The sequence below is a fragment of the Bufo gargarizans genome, chromosome 3 (genome assembly GCF_014858855.1).
Source record: "Bufo gargarizans isolate SCDJY-AF-19 chromosome 3, ASM1485885v1, whole genome shotgun sequence".
Classification (NCBI taxonomy): domain Eukaryota; kingdom Metazoa; phylum Chordata; class Amphibia; order Anura; family Bufonidae; genus Bufo; species Bufo gargarizans.
In genome coordinates this window covers 51,447,578-51,468,373 of record NC_058082.1, presented here as the reverse complement: position 1 = coordinate 51,468,373, position 20,796 = coordinate 51,447,578, and the positions used below count along the sequence as shown (strand labels likewise).

Below are 20,796 nucleotides of genomic sequence, written 5' to 3'. Positions count from 1 at the left end.
TCACTCCTTTCATCACTTTTCCAAAAGGTGGGCACAGTGTGGAAGGGAGTGAGTGGTACAGGACCTTGGACATTTATTATAATCTTGGCCAGTTTTCTGGCTGGCGTAGATTTCAGTTTTGGCACACAGTCCTGCAGAAAGGCGTCATAAAACACCAGTCTTCATAAACGGTCCCCATAGGATTTTCCTGGCATGCACCAAATGTTGCCAATGGAAGCATGATTTACAACCCTCCAGCCACTGCTTTGCATTACACACTGTAATCTTTAATTTTTTTTTGCGGGTGATCAGCCAAGGAAACCAGACGATGAAGTTCATGTACAGTAAGCCTGCAATACTTCAAGACAGAACTAAAAATGTATAAGCCATCCTACTAAAAAATTTATATGGTAGCGCCAGGTTGAAAGACACAATTTACTGCTCCTTCTCACGGCTGAACCCACAAGGCTGATCTGTCACAGATATGGATAAAATCATTATACCTTCATTTTTCACAATGCTTGAGCATGTTCCCATGAAACCAGCTTGCTTCCCTGTAATCGAAAGAACCTGAATCCTAGATTTGATACAGTCCACTGGGTAGACAGCAAGCCAAAGGGCAATCCCTCCACATCCGCCACTTATCATCAGGGCAACGGGACCTTGGAAGAAAAAGACATAATACTAAATAGTATCAAGAACAATTAACAGTAACTAGCTAGCTAACTGTAACTAACCAGCTAACTGTAACTAACCAGCAAACTGTAACTAACCAGCTAACTGTAACTAACCAGCTAACTGTAACTAACCAGCTAATGACTTAGGCTACTTTCACACTTGCGTTGCTTGATTCCGGCAGGCAGTTCCGTTGCCTGAACTGACTGCCTGATCAGGCAAACTGTATGCAAACGGATGTCATTTTTTCTGACTGATCAGGCATTTTTCTGACTGATCAGGATCCTGATCAGTCAGAAAAATGCCTGATCAGTCAGAAAAATGCCTGATCAGTTATAAAAATGCATTGCAATACCGGATCCGTTTTTCCGGTGTCATCAGGCAAAACGGATCCGTTTTTTTTTTTTTTTTCATTTTTAAAGGTCTGCGCATGCGCAGACCGGAAGGACGGATCCGGCATTCCGGTATTTTGAATGCCGGATCCGGCACTAATACATTCCTATGGAAAAAAATGCCGGATCCGGCGTTCAGGCATGTCTTCAGTTTTTTTCGCCGGAGATAAAACCGTAGCATGCTACGGTTTTCTCTTTTGCCTGATCAGTCAAAACGACTGAAGACATCCTGATGCAAACTGAACGGATTACTCTCCATTCAGAATGCATGGGGATATGCCTGATCAGTTATTTTCCGGTATAGAGCCCCTGTGACGGAACTCTATGCCGGAAAAGAAAAACGCAAGTGTGAAAGTACCCTAAACTAACTGCAACTAGCTAAATGTAACCAACAAGCTCACTAACTGTACCTGGCTAACTGTAACTAACAAGCTAACTAATTGTAACTAGCTAACTGTAACTAAGTGGTTAACTCTTTGAGGACCATAAGATTACCGTCATCAATATAAAAATAATTATATTTTTTTCCATTTAAGAATGTATTTGAACAATAAATAAAACCATTTCCACACTCGTGTCATTTTTGGGGGAGGAGTTATGACACGGGACAAATGTGACTATTTAGGTCACTTTTAATGGAAGGCCAAAAGAAGCTAAATTTTTTTGTTACGGCAACTGAAGTTCGTACAGTTCAGTTGCTGTAACTAAGCCATTTCATGAAATAACTGGCAAAAAGCTAGATCCATTTGTTGATAACTTATATTTTGACTCAAACAAAAAAAAAATAGTATTTTAAGTTCTTAATCAGACGATACAGGCAATTAAAAACATGTGACAAATATGTCCCTTGGTCCTCAAAGGGTTAACTGCAACTAACTAGCTAACTGTAAGCTGGCTATAAACATTGCAGTCAACTAAACCTGACAATTTTGCAGGATCAACTGTCAATGTAATGTGTAAGGATGGTCTCCTGACTGTCCATATATTTATCTATTTTAGGACAGGTCATCAATATTCTACTCCCAGAAAATCCCTTTAATAAATGAAACAATATTGATGTTTGGTGACCACTAATTGACACTTGAGTCACCAAGCCTTTATTCACATCAGATCTACGGCCGGTCATACTGAATATGTCCATGTAACCCTACCCGTGACCAGTACTTACCAAGCTCATCCTTTGACTTTCCACCTGAGGCAAAAAAAGTTCTGCTCAACTCATATCCACCAAAGAACAAGAAATATCCTGGTATTTCTCTGCAGATTGTGCTTGTCAGACCTTGATAGAAGCCCAGAGGACCTTCACGCTGTACAATGCCTTTCACCACGGCCCACACTGTACTGACACAAGGAGACACATTACATGCAAAATGGAAACAAAAAAAAAACCTTAAAGGAGTTATCCAATATCATAAAGAAGCCCCCCAGGTGCCGGGCCCCTCAGAGGGAATATTCTTACCCCGCTCCCTGCGGCACTCCTGGTCCTCGCACCGCCACCCTGGGGACCAGGTTTTGGGGGGAGCAGCCAATTGTAGGCGCTGATGGGGACGAGCCTCTCTAGCGTCACCCGCGACGCTAGTGAGGCTCATCCCCGTCCCCGCCTGCCATTGGCTGCTTCCACCCGACACCAGATGTTTTCATCCGTGTACAGGGAGAAGCAGCAGTAACGGTGCGGGGACCAGAAGCGCCACAGGGAGCGGGGTAAGTATATTGCCTCAGAGGGGCCCAGCACATGGGGGGCTGTTTATGATATTGGATAACCCCTTTAACTAGATACGCACTTTATGGCAACGATAACCAGGCAAAAAAGGGTTGTCCCATTACAACAACTTGCTCCTTATCCACAGGATAAGCTTCTGCTTGGTGGGGGTCTGACCACTGGGGCTCTAAAACTATTATCCCCTATTCTGTGGATAGGGGATAAGCTGTTGTAATGGGGAAACCCCTTTAAAGAGAACCTGATACAAGAATTTTGCCCCCAGCCACCACCAGTACCTGACCATTGGGTTCTTCGAGTGTCTATAGGTGTCCTTTATAGCCCAAGCTGATGCCTCATTTTGCCAAAAGTCAACTTTAAATCACAGCTCACATTGTAGACAAATGAAATAAAGGAGGTGGAGACGCTGAGAAGACAAGTCAAAATCACAGCTCCCAAATTCCGCCTGATTCACCTTGACTGACATCCCCGAACACAGGGAATGCCATCCGCATCCTTGCCAAGATTTCCTGCCTGCGACCTTGTGATCTAATCTGGGCACATGCACAGTGAAGCAGTATATACTTGCCCTGGCTTCATTGATACTCTTGCAAACAGTGCTGGAAGCATGTCACCAGGGGACTGCCACACGTCAGGGCATGCACACCTTGCTTCATGGTGCATGCACTAAGATCGGAACACATCGACACACGCGCAAGACCTTAGCGAGGCTGCTGCTGACGTTCCCTTTTTTAGGGATTTTATTCAAAATGGATTGTGTGGGAGGCGAGCTTGACTTGACTTCTTAGGGTCTCCACCGCCTTGACTTCAAACAGCTCACGTGCATATGGCGGGAGCTGAGATTACAGATTACATCAGGACACTTGCAGAGCAGATCGGTCACATACTCGTTAAGGGTTTGGAGGATCAATATCCTTGTGACAGGTTCAAATGAGACAGAACGGCAAAGTGTGAATTCTGCCAAGCTGCTCTCAATTCCCATTCAATTCCTAGCTTTGGGGTCAGGATAAGCGTTACAATAATTTGTAAGGCTGAAAAAAGACATCTGTCCATCCAGTTCAGCCTGGTATCCTGCAAGTTGATCCAAAGGAGGGGAAAAAACCCTTGTGAGGTAGAAGCCAATTTCCCCATTTTAGGGGAAAAATTCTTCCCCGACTCCAATCAGGCAATCAGAATAACTCCCTAGATCACCGACCCTTCTCCAGAAATCTAATAACTATAACGTGTAATATATTTTTACCCTCCAGAAATACATCCAGGCCCCTCTTGGACTCTTTTAGTGAACTCACCATCACCACCTCCTCAGGCAGAGAGTTCCATAGTCTCACTGCTCTTACCGTAAAGAATCCTCTTATGTTTGTGTACAAAACTTCTTTCCTCCAGACGCAGAGGATGTCCCCTCGTCACAGTCACAGTCCTGGGTATGAATAGACCATGGGAGAGATCTCTGTACTCACCCTTGATATAGTTATGCCTGACAGCCTGGTTGCTAGACATACACTGCTTAACAACCACCGATTTTTTTCAGTGGAGTTTGTGGGGCAACCAGCTGTCTTAGGGCTCATGCACACAACCGCATTTTGCATTAATGGAACAGCTGGCCCTAATAGAACAGTCCTATCCTTGTCCGTAATGCGGCAACACAGACACGGAATGCGGGAACTGCCATGCGGCAACACAGACACGGAATGCACACAGAGTCATTTTTTTTCGTGCGCACTTTTGTGCAGATAAAAAACGCAGCAAAGTGTATGAGATTAGACAGATCTCACGTACACTTTGCTCTTTCTTAGGTGCGTAAATTGACCTGCTGTGCGGATTTAGAAATCTGCAGCATGTCAATTGTTGTTGTGTTTTTCTTATGCGGATTTCATCCTTTTCAATAGAAGGGTGAGATCTGTGGAAAATCCGCACCAAGAACTGCATAAAAACGCACCAAAAATGCGATAAATAATGTGGATTTATGTGCAATTTCGGTGCAGATTTTCTGCCCATAAATCTGCACCGTGTGCAGCCACCCTTAGGCCAGACACAGACAAGGAAGTTCAATGCGAGAAACGCACTGCATGTGTCAGTGTGGGTTCCTGTTCTGATCTCTGCTTCTCTGACAGGATCCCACACTGGGGCACATTTACTAACAGGCGTATCGGCAAATTCTGTCAATCTGCGCCTCATTTATTTCCTCTTGATAAATTTGGCTTGTCTTTTTTTGGTTTAAGTCTGACATCTAGTGGTCATTTTCATATTCACTAAAACTGGTCTAATTAGTATGTGCAGGGGAGGGCTGTCAGCCTTAGTCAATCCAGTCAAGTGGCCCATTTTTAGCCCCGCCTATTATTAAAAGCCCCTCCTACATATAATAGGCCTCTCCCAACAAACACTGTACAGCTGACATTCTATAGTTGCGGCCTGTCACTACACATCATACGGAGAGGGGAGACCTGTCCTGGCTGCACTGCCTGCTTCACATTATACAGGGTGGGCCATTTATATGGATACACCTTAATAAAATGGGAATGGTTGGTGATATTAACTTCCTGTTTGTGGCACATTAGTACAAACCGGATTCTAAAAAAGTTGGGACACTAAACAAATTGTGAATAAAAACTGAATGCAATGATGTGGAGATGGCAAATGTCAATATTTTATTTGTAATAGAACGTCGATGACAGATCAAACGTTTAATCCGAGTATCATTTTAAAGGAAAAATACGTTGATTCAAATTTTCACGGTGTCAACAAATCCCCAAACAGTTGGGACAAGTAGCAATAAGAGGCTGGAAAAAGTAAATTTGAGCATAACAAAGAGCTGGAAGACCAATTAACACTAATTAGGTCAATTGGCAACATGATTGGGTATAAAAAGAGCTTCTCAGAGTGGCAGTGTCTCTCAGAAGCCAAGATGGGTAGAGGATCACCAATTCCTACAATGTTGCGCAGAAAGATAGTGGAGCAATATCAGAAAGGCGTTACCCAGCGAAAAATTGCAAAGACTTTGCATCTATCATCATCAACTGTGCATAACATCATCCGAAGATTCAGAGAATCTGGAACAATCTCTGTGCGTAAGGGTCAAGGCCTTAACACCATACTGGATGCCCGTGATCTCTGGGCCCTTAAACGACACTGCACCACAAACAGGAATGCTACTGTAAAGGAAATCACAGAATGGGCTCAGGAATACTTCCAGAAACCATTGTCAGTGAACACAATCCACCGTGCCATCCGCCGTTGCCAGCTGAAACTCTACAGTGCAAAGAAGAAGCCATTTCTAAGCAAGATCCACAAGCTCAGGCGTTTTCACTGGGCCAGGGATCATTTAAAATTGAGTGTGGCAAAATGGAAGAATGTTCTATGGTCAGACGAGTCACAATTCGAAGTTCTTTTTGGAAATCTGGGACGCCATGTCATCCGGACCAAAGAGGACAAGGACAACCCAAGTTGTTATCAATGCTCAGTTCAGAAGCCTGCATCTCTGATGGTATGGGGTTGCATGAGTGCGTGTGGCATGGGCAGCTTGCATGTCTGGAAAGGCACCATCAATGCAGAAAAATATATTCAGGTTCTAGAACAACATATGCTCCCATCCAGACGTCATCTCTTTCAGGGAAGACCCTGCATTTTTCAACAAGATAATGCCAGACCACATTCTGCATCAATCACAACATCGTGGCTGCGTAGGAGAAGGATCCGGGTAATGAAATGGCCAGTCTGCAGTCCAGATCTTTCACCTATAGAGAACATTTGGCGCATCATAAAGAGGAAGGTGCAACAAAGAAGGCCCAAGACGATTGAACAGTTAGAGGCCTGTATTAGACAAGAATGGGAGAGCATTCCTATTTCTAAACTTGAGAAACTGGTCTCCTCGGTCCCCAGACGTCTGTTGAGTGTTGTAAGAAGAAGGGGAGATGCCACACAGTGGTGAAAATGGACTTGTCCCAAATTTTGGGGGATTTGTTGACACCATGAAATTCTGATTCATAATATTTTTACCTTAAAATGGTACATTTTCTCAGTTTAAACTTTTGTTCCGTGATTTATGTTCTATTCTGAATAAAATATTAGAAGTTGGCACCTCCACATCATTGCATTCAGTTTTTATTCACGATTTGTATAGTGTCCCAACTTTTTTGGAATCCGGTTTGTATATGTGAGGGGGAAAACTTTTCAAGATGGGTGGTGACCATGGCGGCCATTTTGAAGTCGGCCATTTTGAATCCAACTTTAGTTTTTTCAATAGGAAGAGGGTCATGTGACACATCAAACTTATTGGGAATTTCACAAGAAAAACAGCATATGCAGTGAAGATACGAGATGTGCAGCACCTGAAACTACGGATACTGGAAGCCTGTGCTAGCATTTCTCCTGCGGTGTTGCTATCAGTGGGAGAAGAGGGTTGCATTGACAATCCAACACAATGGGCAGCACATTGAACACATTTTATAAGTGGTCAGAAACTTGTAAATAACTCATGAAAGAATAAAGTTACGTTAAAACCAAGCACACCATTGTTTTTCTTGTAAAATTCCCAATAAGTTTGATGTGTCACATGACCCTCTTCCTATTGAAAAAAACAAAAGCTGGATTCAAAATGGCCGACTTCAAAATGGCCGCCATGGTCACCACCCATCTTGAAAAGTTTCCCCCCTCACATATACTAATGTGCCACAAACAGGAAGTTAATATCACCAACCATTCCCATTTTATTAAGGTGTATCCATATAAATGGCCCACCCTGTACAATAAATAGCAGGCTAAGGGCAGGAAGCTCCTCCGCTCTCCTCCCTCCCCAGATCCTGCTCAGGGCCTGTGGTTCCCCCCCATCATCTGTCACCTGCCCGTGGCCTGCTGCCCCCCTTTCGTCGTCCTCACCCAGCTCTGAATCCTCCTTCTGTAAATTGCAGGGGGAGGAGCCGGAGCATCTCCTCTCCTACATAGCGCCCCATACCTCTTACATCCAGTGATGTCACCTTTGTTGTAGACGTTCTCTTTCCTCATCTTCTCCATTCAGACCAGACCGCCATGATGATTTTTCAGCCATCTCCCGTCTCTGCAGAGATTGACAAACAAGCATTAGTTTCCCACATTTCCATCATCTTCACATCTTCTGAACACCCTTTCCTGCCACCCCCAATACTATACTGCAGAAACAGTCCCCCTGGAAATACTACTACCACACAGATAGTGGCACACAATTATTGGCACACAGTGCTCTAAAAATTAACTGTGCCCAGACACTAATAGTATAAAGATAATGTCCCCCCAAAATAATTGTGCTAAGCTGATACTGTGGCAGGGTGCCCCCCAAAATCCCACCAATAGAAATAATTCTCTGCCAGAGCACACTTAGTAGTAATAATGCCCCTATAGTGCCCATACTAGTAATCATGTTCCTCATAGCCCCCCAGTAGTAGTTAAGCTCTGCATAATACCTCCTAGTAGTAATAATTCTCCCTATAATATGACAGTACATGAAATACCCCCGCTTAGTGCCAGCAGTTGAGCTAATGTCCCCATAATGTATGCCAGTATCAAATACCCCTATATAGTGCCCCAGTAAATGCCCTCATAGTGCTCCTCTCCCCCTTCCCCATAGTGCCCCCATAATATGCCAGTAAAAAAATGCCCCTTCCTAGTGCCCCGAGCAGATGTCCCTAAAGTGCTCCTCTCCCCCATAATGTGCCAGTAAAAAATGCCCCTTCTTAGCGCCACCAGATGCCCCAATAGTGCTCCACTCCCCCATAGTGCCCCCAAATAATGCCCCATAGTGCCGCTCTCCCCTATAATGCCTCCCATAATGTGCCAGTAAAAAAATGCCCCCTTAGTGCAACCAGATGCCATAGTGCCCCACATAATGAGCCAATAAAAAAGGCCCCTTTAGAGCCCCCAGATACCCCGATAGTGCTCCTCTCCCTCATGGTGCCCCCCATAATGTGCCAGTAAGAAATGCCCCCATAGTGCCCCCCAAAATGGGCAAGAAATAAACGTCACCCCAAAAAAATTGGGCTGTAAGAAATGCCAGATTTCCCCATAGTGCCAGTTCCCCCCATAGTGCCAGCCCCCCCCATAGTGCCAGCTCCCCCCCCCTAGTGCCAGCCTCCCATAGTGCCAGATCCCCCCATAGTGCCAGCTCCCCCCCATAGTGCCAGCCCCCCCCCATAGTGCCAGTCCCCCCTATAGGGCCAGCTCCCCCCATAGTACCAGCTTCCCCCATAGTGCCAGCTTTCCCCGCAAAGAAAATAAAAATAAAAATCATTAATACTTACCTACCTCTTCCGGCCTGTGTCCCCCGCTGTGTGCTGCCCGGCTCAGGTGGCGCGATGATAATGGCGTCATCGCGCCGCCTGAGCCGGCCTCTGATAGGCTGCAGGCATTAGTGCCTGCGGCCTATCAGAAGAACAGGGGAGGGAAACGCCTCTCCCTCCCCTGCCCCACAGCACAATCATCTGTATCGCTGTCCTGAGGACGGAGATACAGATGAATATGGAGATGAGCGCTTCCACATTGGAAGCGCTCATCTCCTACTGCCCGCTGCCACTGCTGACCGCCGCAATTACATCCAGGGCCGCGCCGCCTGTGGTGAGTGGCGGTGCGGCCCTAAGGAATAAAAAAAATTATAATAAAAAAAAATATTTGTTAAAGACGGCCCAGCGGCGTTTTTTTTTAGGACGGCCTGGGGGGCAATTGCCTCCCTGCCCCCCGTCCGAGCCCGCCCCTGGGCGCAAGTGAGTTGAATTTTGGCGCACGTCTCCATGAAAGTAGGCAAGCTGTGGCGCAACTCACCACTCAAAAAAGAGACAGAAAAGTACCCCAGCCCTGGAGTGCAATAGAAATTTGACTGTTTTTACAGCTAAATCTGGGGCAAAATAAGGCATAAGGCATACCTACTACATACAGAAAAAAGAATGGAAATTAGGTGCAAAAGTTAGAAAACTTCTGAATTTGTCCTAAAACTCAAAATAGCTCAAAATCCCCAAAATGGCCTCCAAATAAACGCAAAATCAGTTGGTAAATGAGACTTAAAAAATAAGAGTCGGAAACAGACTTTTTACTCATGAAAACAGGGAGACACTTTAGTAAAGGTGCCCCATGTACCTGCTAGACCTAAAATCTATTGAACTACACTGACATAGTAATGCTGTCAGTATAATTCAGTAGATTCCAGGTCTCACAGAGTCACACGGTTGTTATGCGGTCTCCAATGCATGGGCAACGTCCGTTCGACAGCCGGGACGGATCCAGACCTATTCAACTTGAATGGGTCCGTGATCCGTCTGCACTGCCCAAAAATAGATAATGTTCTATTTTTTTGCGGTGCGGAGGCACGGCCAGAAACACCACGGAAGCACTCCGTAGTGCGGTGAACAGCCTGTCGGATCCGTCCTGCAACTCACGTGTGCCTCCGGACTGCCGCCCCGTCCCTATTGACTATAATGAGGGCGGGGGCGGAGTTTCGGTGGCAGCACAGCAGTGCACGCCGAGAGGCAGCCGGACTAAAAGTACTGCATGCAGTACTTTTAGGCGTGCGCTGCCATGCTGGCGCCGAAACTCCGCCCCCATTATAGTCCATGGGGACGAAGCGGCAGTTTGGGGACACACGTGAACTAGCGGCAGGACGGATCCGACAGGCTGTTCACCCACCGGAACAGCCTGCCGGAGGTCCGTGCCGCTAGTGTGAAACTAGCCTTACCAACAATCAATTTCAATCAATTTCTAAAAAGGCATTTCCGGAGAAAAGTATTATTTCACAATTGGTTTACACACGTGAATTCTCAGTACGACTGTGGCTGGTCAGCTTCCACAGACCAAATGAGCTAGTGAGTCCTTGTAAGGTCTCGTTCACAAGTCACAGTTTGATCAGTGATTTCGTCAAAACCACGGAGATCAGGTATAATGGAAACATTTGCTCACAATCATTGATGAAAACCACTGATCAAACACTGTCGTGTGAACTAGGCCTGATAGTATATCAGCATCATCAATGTGTTAACTTCAAGCTTACTTTTGTCCATGTGTTATCCTGCCTGACACCTGCAGCTCATGCATGGCCTGGAGACGACATTTCACCAGCTCTGTCGGGCACAGAACTAGAGCAGCAAAAACGCTGGCAAATGACCCTGCTGCTGCATTCTGGAGATCACTGCAGAAGATCATAGAAAGACCAGTTAGATACAGGTTACATGCATGTGTCGTGGGAAACTGCTGCACATAGCAGCCTAAAAATGATAACGAATATGCTGCTTTATACACCCATGTGCTCACAAGGTCCCTGCCTCAATAGTGCCCAGTACACTGCCATGAGTAAGGCCTCATGCACACGGCCGTTGTGCGGCTGTTCCGTGCATTGGGGACTGCAATTGCACGGGCAACATCCGCGCAGCGGCCCGGACCTATTGTCTGTGGTATGTCCGCAATGCAAAAAAATATGACATGTCATCTTTTTTTGTGGTGCGGAACCACGGAAAGAAACACCACGGAAGCACTCCATAGTGCTTCTGATGTTCCGTTCCGTGAATCTGTTCCGCATCTCCAGAATTGCGGGCCCATTCAAGTGAATGGGTCCGCATCCGTGATGCGGGGTGCAATACGGCCATGGCCGCCCAACGGCTATGTGCATGAGGCATAAGGCTTAAGCCGAATGCACACGGCCGTGTTCCGCGGCCGTGAGCGGTCCGTGGTATGCCGGCCTGGATTCCTGCTGACAGCAGGAGCGCACGGCGTCATTGGTTGCTATGCCGCCATGCACTTTATGCCGCCACTGCACTACAGTAATACACTCGTATAGATCATACAAGTGTATTACTGTAGTGCAGCGGCAGCATGAAGCGCACGGCGTCATAGCAACCAATGACGCCGTGCGCTCTTGCTGTCAGCAGGAATCCAGGTTGGCGGAACACGGCCGTGTGCATTCGGCCTTAGTCTACACTTCAGTGATTTGGGCCGTGATTTCCATCAGTGATTGTGAGTCAAAACCAGGATTGGAGCCTCCAGAGACATAAGGTGTAAGGTAAAGATCTGCTCCTGTTCTGTGTTTAGAGCCGCACCTGGTTTTGGCTCAAAATCACTGATGGAAACCACTGACCAAAATACTGAAATGTCAACTGGGCCTAAGGAGATGTAATAATTTGTGTTGAGCGAACTTCTGTTTTCAAGTTCGGGGTACAAGGTTCGGGTTATCTAAGAATTCCGTTATGCATTCCGCTACCACGGACTATAACATATGGTCCGTGGTAGAGGAATCCATAGCGGAATTCTTATATAACCCAAACTATGTACGTCAAACTTGGAAACAGAATTTCGCTCATCCCTAGTAAAAATAATCATAATAATAACCTTTATTTATACAGCGACCAACATATTCCACAGCGGTTTACAGTCAGGGGGTTCGTGTACAGTCATAAATAACATAGCAACAGACATGTCAATAATTAGGACACTAGGAATGAGGGCCCTGCTCGCAAGAGCTTACAATCTATGAGGAGATAGGGGTGACACAAAAGGTAAAAGAGATTGATTTGTGCAATGGTCCAGCCATCTTGGGAAAATAGAGGAGCAGATATACACTCACCTAAAGAATTATTAGGAACACCATACTAATACGGTGTTGGACCCCCTTTTGCCTTCAGAACTGCCTTAATTCAACAACTTCAGAACTGCCTTAATTGATTCAACAAGGTGCTGATAGCATTCTTTAGAAATGTTGGCCCATATTGATAGGATAGCATCTTGCAGTTGGAGATTTGAGGGATGCACATCCAGGGCACGAAGCTCCCGTTCCACCACATCCCAAAGATGCTCTATTGGGTTAAGATCTGGTGACTGTGGGGGCCATTTTAGTACAGTGAACTCATTGTCATGTTCAAGAAACCAATTTGAAATGATTTGAGCTTTGTGACATGGTGCATTATCCTGCTGGAAGTAGCCATCAGAGGATGGGTACATGGTGGTCATGAAGGGATGGACATGGTCAGAAACAATGCTCAGGTAGCCCGTGGCATTTAAACGATGGCCAATTGGCACTAAGGGGCCTAAAGTGTGCCCAGAAAACATCCCCCACACCATTACACCACCACCACCAGCCTGCACAGTGGTAACAAGGCATGATGGATACATGTTCTCATTCTGTTTGCGCCAAATTCAGACTCTACCATTTGAATGTCTCAACAGAAATCGAGACTCATCAGACCAGGCAACATTTTTCCAGTCTTCAACAGCCCAATTTTGGTGAGCTCGTGCAAATTGTAGCCTCTTTTACCTATTTGTAGTGGAGATGAGTGGTACCCGGTGGGGTCTTCTGCTGTTGTAGCCCACCTTTCTTTCCCATTCTGACATTCAGTTTGGAGTTCAGGAGATTGTCTTGACCAGGGCCACAAACCTACATGCATTGAAGCAACTGCCATGTGATTGGTTGACTAGATAATCGCATTAATGAAAAATAGATGAGGTGTTCCTAATAATTCTTTAGGTGAGTGTAAAGCTGCATGAGCCGGTCACCAGCCGATATCTGTAGTGCTTCTGGATGCAGTAGAGAGTTTGGTAGAGGATCAGGTTCAGGAAATTATGATTAGGCTACATTCCCACGACCGTAGCGTTTTGCAGATCTGCAAAACATGGATACCCGCCGTGTGTGTTCCGCAATTTGCAGAATGCACATGCCACCAATATCATAGAAAATGCCCTAAAATGCTCTATTTTTTTTTTACAGGGCCGCAGAACGGAACAACGGATTCAGACAGCACACGGTGTGATGTCCACATCTTTTGCGGTCCCATTGAAATGAATGAGTCCGCACCCGTTCTTCAATGTTGCGGAATGGATGCGGACTCATTCATACGGTCGTGTGAATGTAGACTAAATAGGCTATATATGGAGAGGGGTTAGATCAGGGGATGTGATAGGCCTCCCTAAAAAGATGTGTTTTTAAGGAACGCCTAAAACTGTAATTTAACCTAATTTCTTGGGGTAGTTGTTTGAATCGTGTTGTTTGGATCTTTTTGCAACCACTTGTTATGTATGGATTTTTTTGACTAAAGCCCTGATTTATGGATTCTGAGATGCTCGGCTATTTTCTACTTTAGTTGTCCAGACCACATATATATGTTTTAAACAGGATCAAAGCGCTATAAAAACAATCATACCTCATTGATCCCCCGGCGGTCCTGTTCTGATGGTTCCCAGGCCCCCCAGCATCTTCCTGGTCTCTCTTGATACACAGGGAATGACCTCTCGGCCAATCATTGGCAGGTCAACACTGTTGGTGGTGATTGGCTGAGCGGTCTGGGACCAGGAAGCAGGGACTGGCGAAGGAACCCTGAAGTGTCAAGATGGGAGTGTGAGCGTGGATCTGAGATGTAAGTATGACTTTTATTTTTACTTTTTACAGCATTCAAAACCTGACCAGACAACAATTCTGGAGCATCTTGTCATATGTTTTGTGCCATTCCTCTATTATTCATACACGATGATTATGAATGAATAGGCAGCAGTCTGCTATAAAGATCCAACTGGGTGTTACCAATTAGTGGCATGTCCCTGCACAGTCTGACATTGTCACATCGATGAATAATGCCAGACTGTGCAGGGCACCCCCCCAAGTTGTAACACCCAGCTGGACCTTTATTGCAGAATGCTGGCAATTCATTCAAAAAACATCTTGTAGGAATAATAGAGGAATGGCACAGAATAGAGTGACATAAAAAGATGCTCCAGAATTGTTATTACATCAGGAATTACAGGTGACAGATACTTTTGAAATCCTTCTGTGTTTCGCACGTACAGTGCCCCTTTCTAAAGAAGGAGAATAGATAAGAGAGGATGAGGATTGAAACAGGTCACAGGGTTAGGGCTCATTCAGACGGCCGTATGCTGTCCGCAAAAAAACGGATCTGCATTTTTGCGGACAGCATACGGCCGTCTGAATGAGGCCTTATTGTGAGCTCGGGGCCCTCTATTCATGGGCCCCATCGCTGATACATAGGTTTCCTCTAAGGTATGTATGCCTTTATTCTAGATACACGTGCAGCAAGCCTGCAGGGGGAGAGCCAGCAGGAGAGGAGTGGTAGTTGTGCCACTGATAGGAGTTGTAGTGGTTCATGAAAGCTGTCCTCACTCTGGCACTCACTAGGGCTGTGATTGGAGGGCACACTCTTTTTTCCCTTAAGGCAAACCCTGGACTTTCTGGGGCTTCTGCCTGGTGGTGATTGGGGATAACCATGGAAGGGGCCGACGCACAGATGATGATGGAGTCAATTACTGGGTCATTTGGTTGCAATAAATAGAGTCTCTCTTTACTCAGTTGATGATAGAAGCTGTAATACATATAGCAGCAATAGGCACAATTCTGAGGTATATCACAGAGTAGGCTTTCCCAATGGCTGTGTTTAAGCAGCAACAATGATGGTAGTAGTAGTACTCCCTGTCTCTATCTGACTACACATTCCAGTTTCTCCAAATAACCACAGGTGTGCAATTCCGTTCTCACAAACTCTTTCTGCAATTCCCAGGCTGCAGGGTGCAGATCTTGGATGGCCAGTCCACCTCAGAAGTATGATGGGCGCTGGAGGCAATTAACCCTTTACGCAGCAGTAAAGTCTTTCGCTATAAACGAGCGATACCTTACTGTCTTTATGCAGGCATGAACTCTGAAGTGGTTTTAAACATCCAAAAATGTTGGTTCTCTTTCTCTCTAAGGCCTCATGCACACGACCGTTGTGTGCATCCGTGGCCGTTGTGCCGTTTTCCGTTTTTTTTCGCGGACCCATTGACTTTCAATGGGTCCGTGGAAAAATCGGAAAATGCACCGTTTTGCAGCCGAGACCGTGATCCGTGTATCCTGTCCGTCAAAAAAATAGGACCTGTCCTATTTTTTGGACGGACAGCGGTTCACGGACCCATTCAAGTCAATGGGTCCGTGAAAGAACACGGATGCACACAAGATTGGCATCCGTGTCCGTGATCCGTGGCCGTAGGTTACTTTCATACAGACGGATCCAAAGATCCGTCTGCATAAAAGCTTTTTCAGATCTAAGTTTTCACTTCGTGAAAACTCAGATCCGACAGTATATTCTAACACAGAGGCGTTCCCATGGTGATGGGGACGCTTTTAGTTAGAATACACTACAAACTGTGTACATGACTGCCCCTTGCTGCCTGGCAGCACCCGATCTCTTACAGGGGACCGTGATCCTACAATTAACCCCTTCAGGTGCGGCACCTGAAGGGGTTAATTGTACTATCATATCCCCCTGTAAGAGCTCAGGGCTGCCAGGCAGCAGGGGGCAGACCCCCCCCTCCCCAGTTTGAATATCATTGGTGCCCCCCCTCCCTCTATTGTAATAATAGGTTGGTGGCCAGTGTGTGCCCCCCCGCCCCCCCCCCCTTCCTCCCTCTATTGTAATAAATCATTGGTGGCACAGTGTGCGCCCCCCATCGGCCCCCCTCCCTCTATAGCATTAACAGTTACCTGCTGGCTGCTGCAATGTTCGTGTCCGGCCGGGAGCTCCACCTACTGGTAAGTGACAGGTCTGTGCGGCGCATTGCTAAATGAACTGTCACTTACCAGTAGGTGGAGCTCCCGGCCAGTCACGAACATCGCAGCAGCCAGCAGGCAAGTATGAATCTTCTACTATTGTACTATTGCTAAGTAACCATGGCAACCAGGGCTGCAGTAGCTTCCTGGTTGCCATTGTTACCGATCGGAGCCCCAGCGATTAAACTGGGACTCCGATCGGAACTCCGCTGCCACCAATGATCGGGGGGGGGGGGGGGGGGGGATGGGAGGCCGCACACTGGCCACCAATGTTGTTAATGCTATAGAGGGAGGGGGTCCGATGGGGGGCGCACACTGTGCCACCAACGATTTATTACAATAGAGGGAGGAAGGGGGGGGGGGGCGCGATGGGGGGCGCACACTGTGCCACCAACGATTTATTACAATAGAGGGAGGGAGGGGGGGGCCGCACTGGCCACCAATGATATTCAAACTGGGGAGGGGGGGGGGGTCTGCCCCCTGCTGCCTGGCAGCCCTGATCTCTTACAGGGGGATATGATAGTACAATTAACCCCTTTAGGTGCGGCACCTGAGGAGTTAATTGTGCTGATCACGGCCCCCTGTAAGAGATCGGGTGCTGCCAGGCAGCAGGGGGCAGTCATGTACACAGTTTGTAGTATATTCTAACTAGAAGCGTCCCCATCACCATGGGAACGCCTCGGTGTTAGAATATACTGTCGGAAATGAGTTTTCACGCTCTAACTTATATCCGACAGTATATTCTAACATAGAGGCGTTCCCATGGTGATGGGGACGCTTCAAGTTAAAATATACCATCGGATTGGAGAAAACTCCGATCCGATGGTATAAAAGGGACTCCAGACTTTACATTGAAAGTCAATCGATCCGTTTGAAATGGCACCATATTGTGTCAACGTCAAACGGATCCGTCCCCATTGACTTGCATTGTAATTCAGGACGGATCCGTTTGGCTCCGCACGGCCAGGCGGACACCAAAACGACTTTTTTTTCATGTCCATGGATCCTCCAAAAATCAAGGAAGACCCACGGACGAAAAAACGGTCACGGATCACGGACCTACGGACCCCGTTTTTGCGGACCGTGAAAAAATACTGTCGTGTGCATGAGGCCTTAGGGGTAGTCCTTCAGTACGGATGCTCTCAGGCAGCTTTCAGTCTCAGAAATTGTGTTTTTTCTGGATCAGGCTTCACTTTGGGCCTAGTTAGCAGGAGCTCACACATAGTGGTCTTTCCTCCAGGTCTATTCAACTACAACTCACTCTAGCCAAGAAATGGGTCCAGCCCATCATCCTGGAAACTAGGCTAACACTGCCAGTGCTAACTGTTTGCTGTCCATACACGGCCATTTGGAATACATAGTGCACAAAGAGACAAGTGCTTTTAGCATGACATCACAACACTTACCCCTTTACAAACTAAATACTTCTAGTTTGCTGAACTATTTCACTTACCTTAGTGCTGCATTGTTCTCCAAACCAACAATCCGCCTCACAATTCTCTGACAGAAACCGTAGCTCATAAATAGCACAGAGTTTTCAGCTATATTGGCAAGAAGAGCCGGACTGGTCCCCTTGTAGAAGCCCCTGAACCCCACTTGTCTGTACGTCTTCACTGCACAGTCTGTAAGGCCCCTGTACAGATTAGGGAACGTCTGCATTTTCACCTTGGCGGTGTCAAATGGCTGTCCGGTCAGAACGCATGCTGTCCCACCTTGGAATTAAGGGATATTCTTATAATTAAGATTATTCATATATCAGTACAATTACACCTCACAACATAAACCATACACCTTGTCCCAAAGGCAAATAGTGCGACTAAGAGATTTCCATAGGGGAGATTTATCAAAAGTGGTGTAAAGGAAAACTGGCTTAGTTGCCCATAGCAACCAATCAGATTCCACCTTTCATTTTCCAAAGGCGCTCTGAAAAATAAAAGGTGGAATCTGATTGGTTGCTATGGGCAACTAAGCCAGTTTTCCTTTACACCCCTTTTGATAAATCTCACCCATATATTCATTTTTGGTAGAAATGAACATATGTGCTTAAAAAAAAAAAATCCCAAAGCCCAAAGATGTTGCTGTTATCTGAAGCACGCTCTATAGCGTCAGAACAATCCGGATAACAAACATGACAATCTGGGGGACTTCAAATTCCCCTCTACATTCACTAGCAGGCTACATGCTGATTTTTCGGACAACCCATGGAGTAACATAGGAGTAACAGGCCAAAGGCGCACTATTTAATGCTCAAGCAGTGGCCCTGGTTTGTTAAACTAGTGTAATCGTCTGTAGTAATACTCACTATCAAAGCGGCGGGCAGGCCGGCAGCGCCACGTCACTCACTCGGTCATGCTCCTCCCACTTTATTAATGAAGCTGGCGGAGCAGGAGCGTGACTGACTGAGTGACGTGGCGCTGCCGGCCTGCCCGCCGCTTTTATAGTGAGTATTACTACAGACGATTACGCAAGTTTAACAAAACAGAGTCACTGCTCGAGCACTAAATAAACAGACTTTACATGTAAAACACTGCTGTGAGCGGGGCCTGGAGTAATGGGGTGACTATTCACACAGGGACATGAGGGGGCACATTAATAACGTAATACTGTAACACATAGGGCCATGAGGGGACCGCTATAAGATGCTATATGTGTGTCATCCACAAATCCCCCCCTTAACAGTGTCACCCACAGTTTCCCCATAATAGTGTCATCCACAAATCCCCCCTTAACAGTGTCACCCACAGATCCCCCATAATAGTGTCATCCAAAGAGCCCCCCAATAACAGTGCATCATCCACAGATCTCCCATAATAAGTGTCATCCACAGATCCCCCATAATAGTGTCATCCACAGATCCCCCCAAATAACAGTGCGTCATCCACAAATCCCCCCTTAACAGTGTCATCCACAGATCCCCCATAATAGTGTCATCCTCAGAGCACTTTTAGTTCAAACCCCACCAAAAGCACACCTTTTGGTTAAAAATTTTTTTTTCTTATTTTCCTCCTCAAAAACCTAGGTGCGTCTTATCATCAGGTGCATCTTATAAAGCGAAAAATGCAGTAGTATAATTTATATAGACTTGGAGTCTATGAAAGAAGCAATCTAATAATTGTTTGTTATAGTTCCACATGGGAACTATAAAAAAGTGTAAAGAAATGTTTTAAAAATAAAAAGACAAATAAACAAATATAAAATTCAAATCGCCCCCCTTTCCCTAAAATAAAATTTTTTTAAAAAAATACACATCATGGGCATCGCCGTATGCGAAAACGCCCGTACTATTAAAACATAAAAATATTTATTGCTACAAAATGTTATAGGGGTCAGAAAATGGAATCGAAAAGAAAAAAAATCTTTTTTTTTCAAGTTTATTTTTTTTCAGTATAAGGCTACATTCACACGACTGTATGAATGAGTCTGCATCCGTTCCGCAATTTTGCTGAACAGGTGCGTACCCATTCATTTCTATGGGGCTGTCCGCATCCGTTGCTCTGTGCCGCGGCCCCGCAAAAAAAAATAGAACATGTCCTAATCTATGACAGCCGCGGCATGTGCGGTCTACAAATTGCGGAACGCACATGGGCCGTGTTCGTTTTTTGAGGATCCGCAAAACACCACATTCGTGTGACTGTAGCCTAAAAACGCAAGAAAAACTATACATAAACTATCACAGCTCAGGGGGGTGTCTTTTCACAGGAAGCATGTACAGTACTTTTCTCTGCAGCTCTCTCCATGTCACAGCTCAGTTTGTCCTTTCTGCTGCAGCTCTCTTTCTGTAAGGGCTGTTTCACATGAGTCCATTGCGGGAAACAGGCTTCGTGAGTTTGACCCTACGTTCTGGACATGCAGAAACGCACAGCATTTTTATACTGATTTATAATGCTGTTTACCTCTGCTTCACCTTAGGCTACTTTCACACTGGCGTTTCTGGGTCCGCTTGTGAGATCCGTTTCAGGGCTCTCACAAGCGGCCCAAAACTGATCATTTTAGCCCCACTGCATTCTGGATGGATAAGGATCCGCTCAGAATGCATCAGTTTGCCTCCATTCAGCCTCCATTCCGCTCTGGAGGCGCACACCAAAACGCTGCTTGCAGCGTTTTGATGTCCGTCTGACAAAACTGAGCCAAACGGATTCGTCCTGACTTACAATGTAAGTCAATGGGGACGGATCCGTTTTCACTGACACAATATGGTGCAATTGAAAACGGATCCGCCTCCCATTGACTTTCAGTGTAAGTCAAAACGGATCCGTTTGTATTATCATAAACAAAACAAAAAAAATAAAACTTAAAAAAATTAATTTATGTAAAAAAAAATATATTTTTTTTATTTTCATTTCCATATTCTGACCCCATAACAATTTTATTTTTTGTACACGACGCTATACAAAGGATCATTTTTTGAAAAGCGATCTGTACTTTCCATTTTGGGGTCTATATGACTTTTTATAGAATTTTTTTGGGAAGGAGAAGCAAGGAAACAATGGTGAATAAGCCATTTT

At 45.8% G+C, this 20,796-nt stretch overlaps 1 protein-coding gene across 2 annotated transcripts in view; it reads right to left on the bottom strand.

Annotated features, from left to right (window-relative positions):
* Positions 1-20,796, bottom strand: part of LOC122932307 (mitochondrial ornithine transporter 1-like) — a 38,797-nt gene that overhangs the window by 7,937 nt on the left and 10,064 nt on the right. For both annotated transcript variants that reach the window (XM_044286650.1, XM_044286651.1), the window contains 4 exons: positions 17,745-18,003; positions 10,766-10,903; positions 2,215-2,387; positions 483-641 (listed from right to left, as the gene is read on the bottom strand). In XM_044286650.1, the coding sequence (XP_044142585.1) occupies positions 483-641; positions 2,215-2,387; positions 10,766-10,903; positions 17,745-18,003 (729 nt within the window). The remainder of the gene's footprint in view (positions 1-482; positions 642-2,214; positions 2,388-10,765; positions 10,904-17,744; positions 18,004-20,796) is intronic.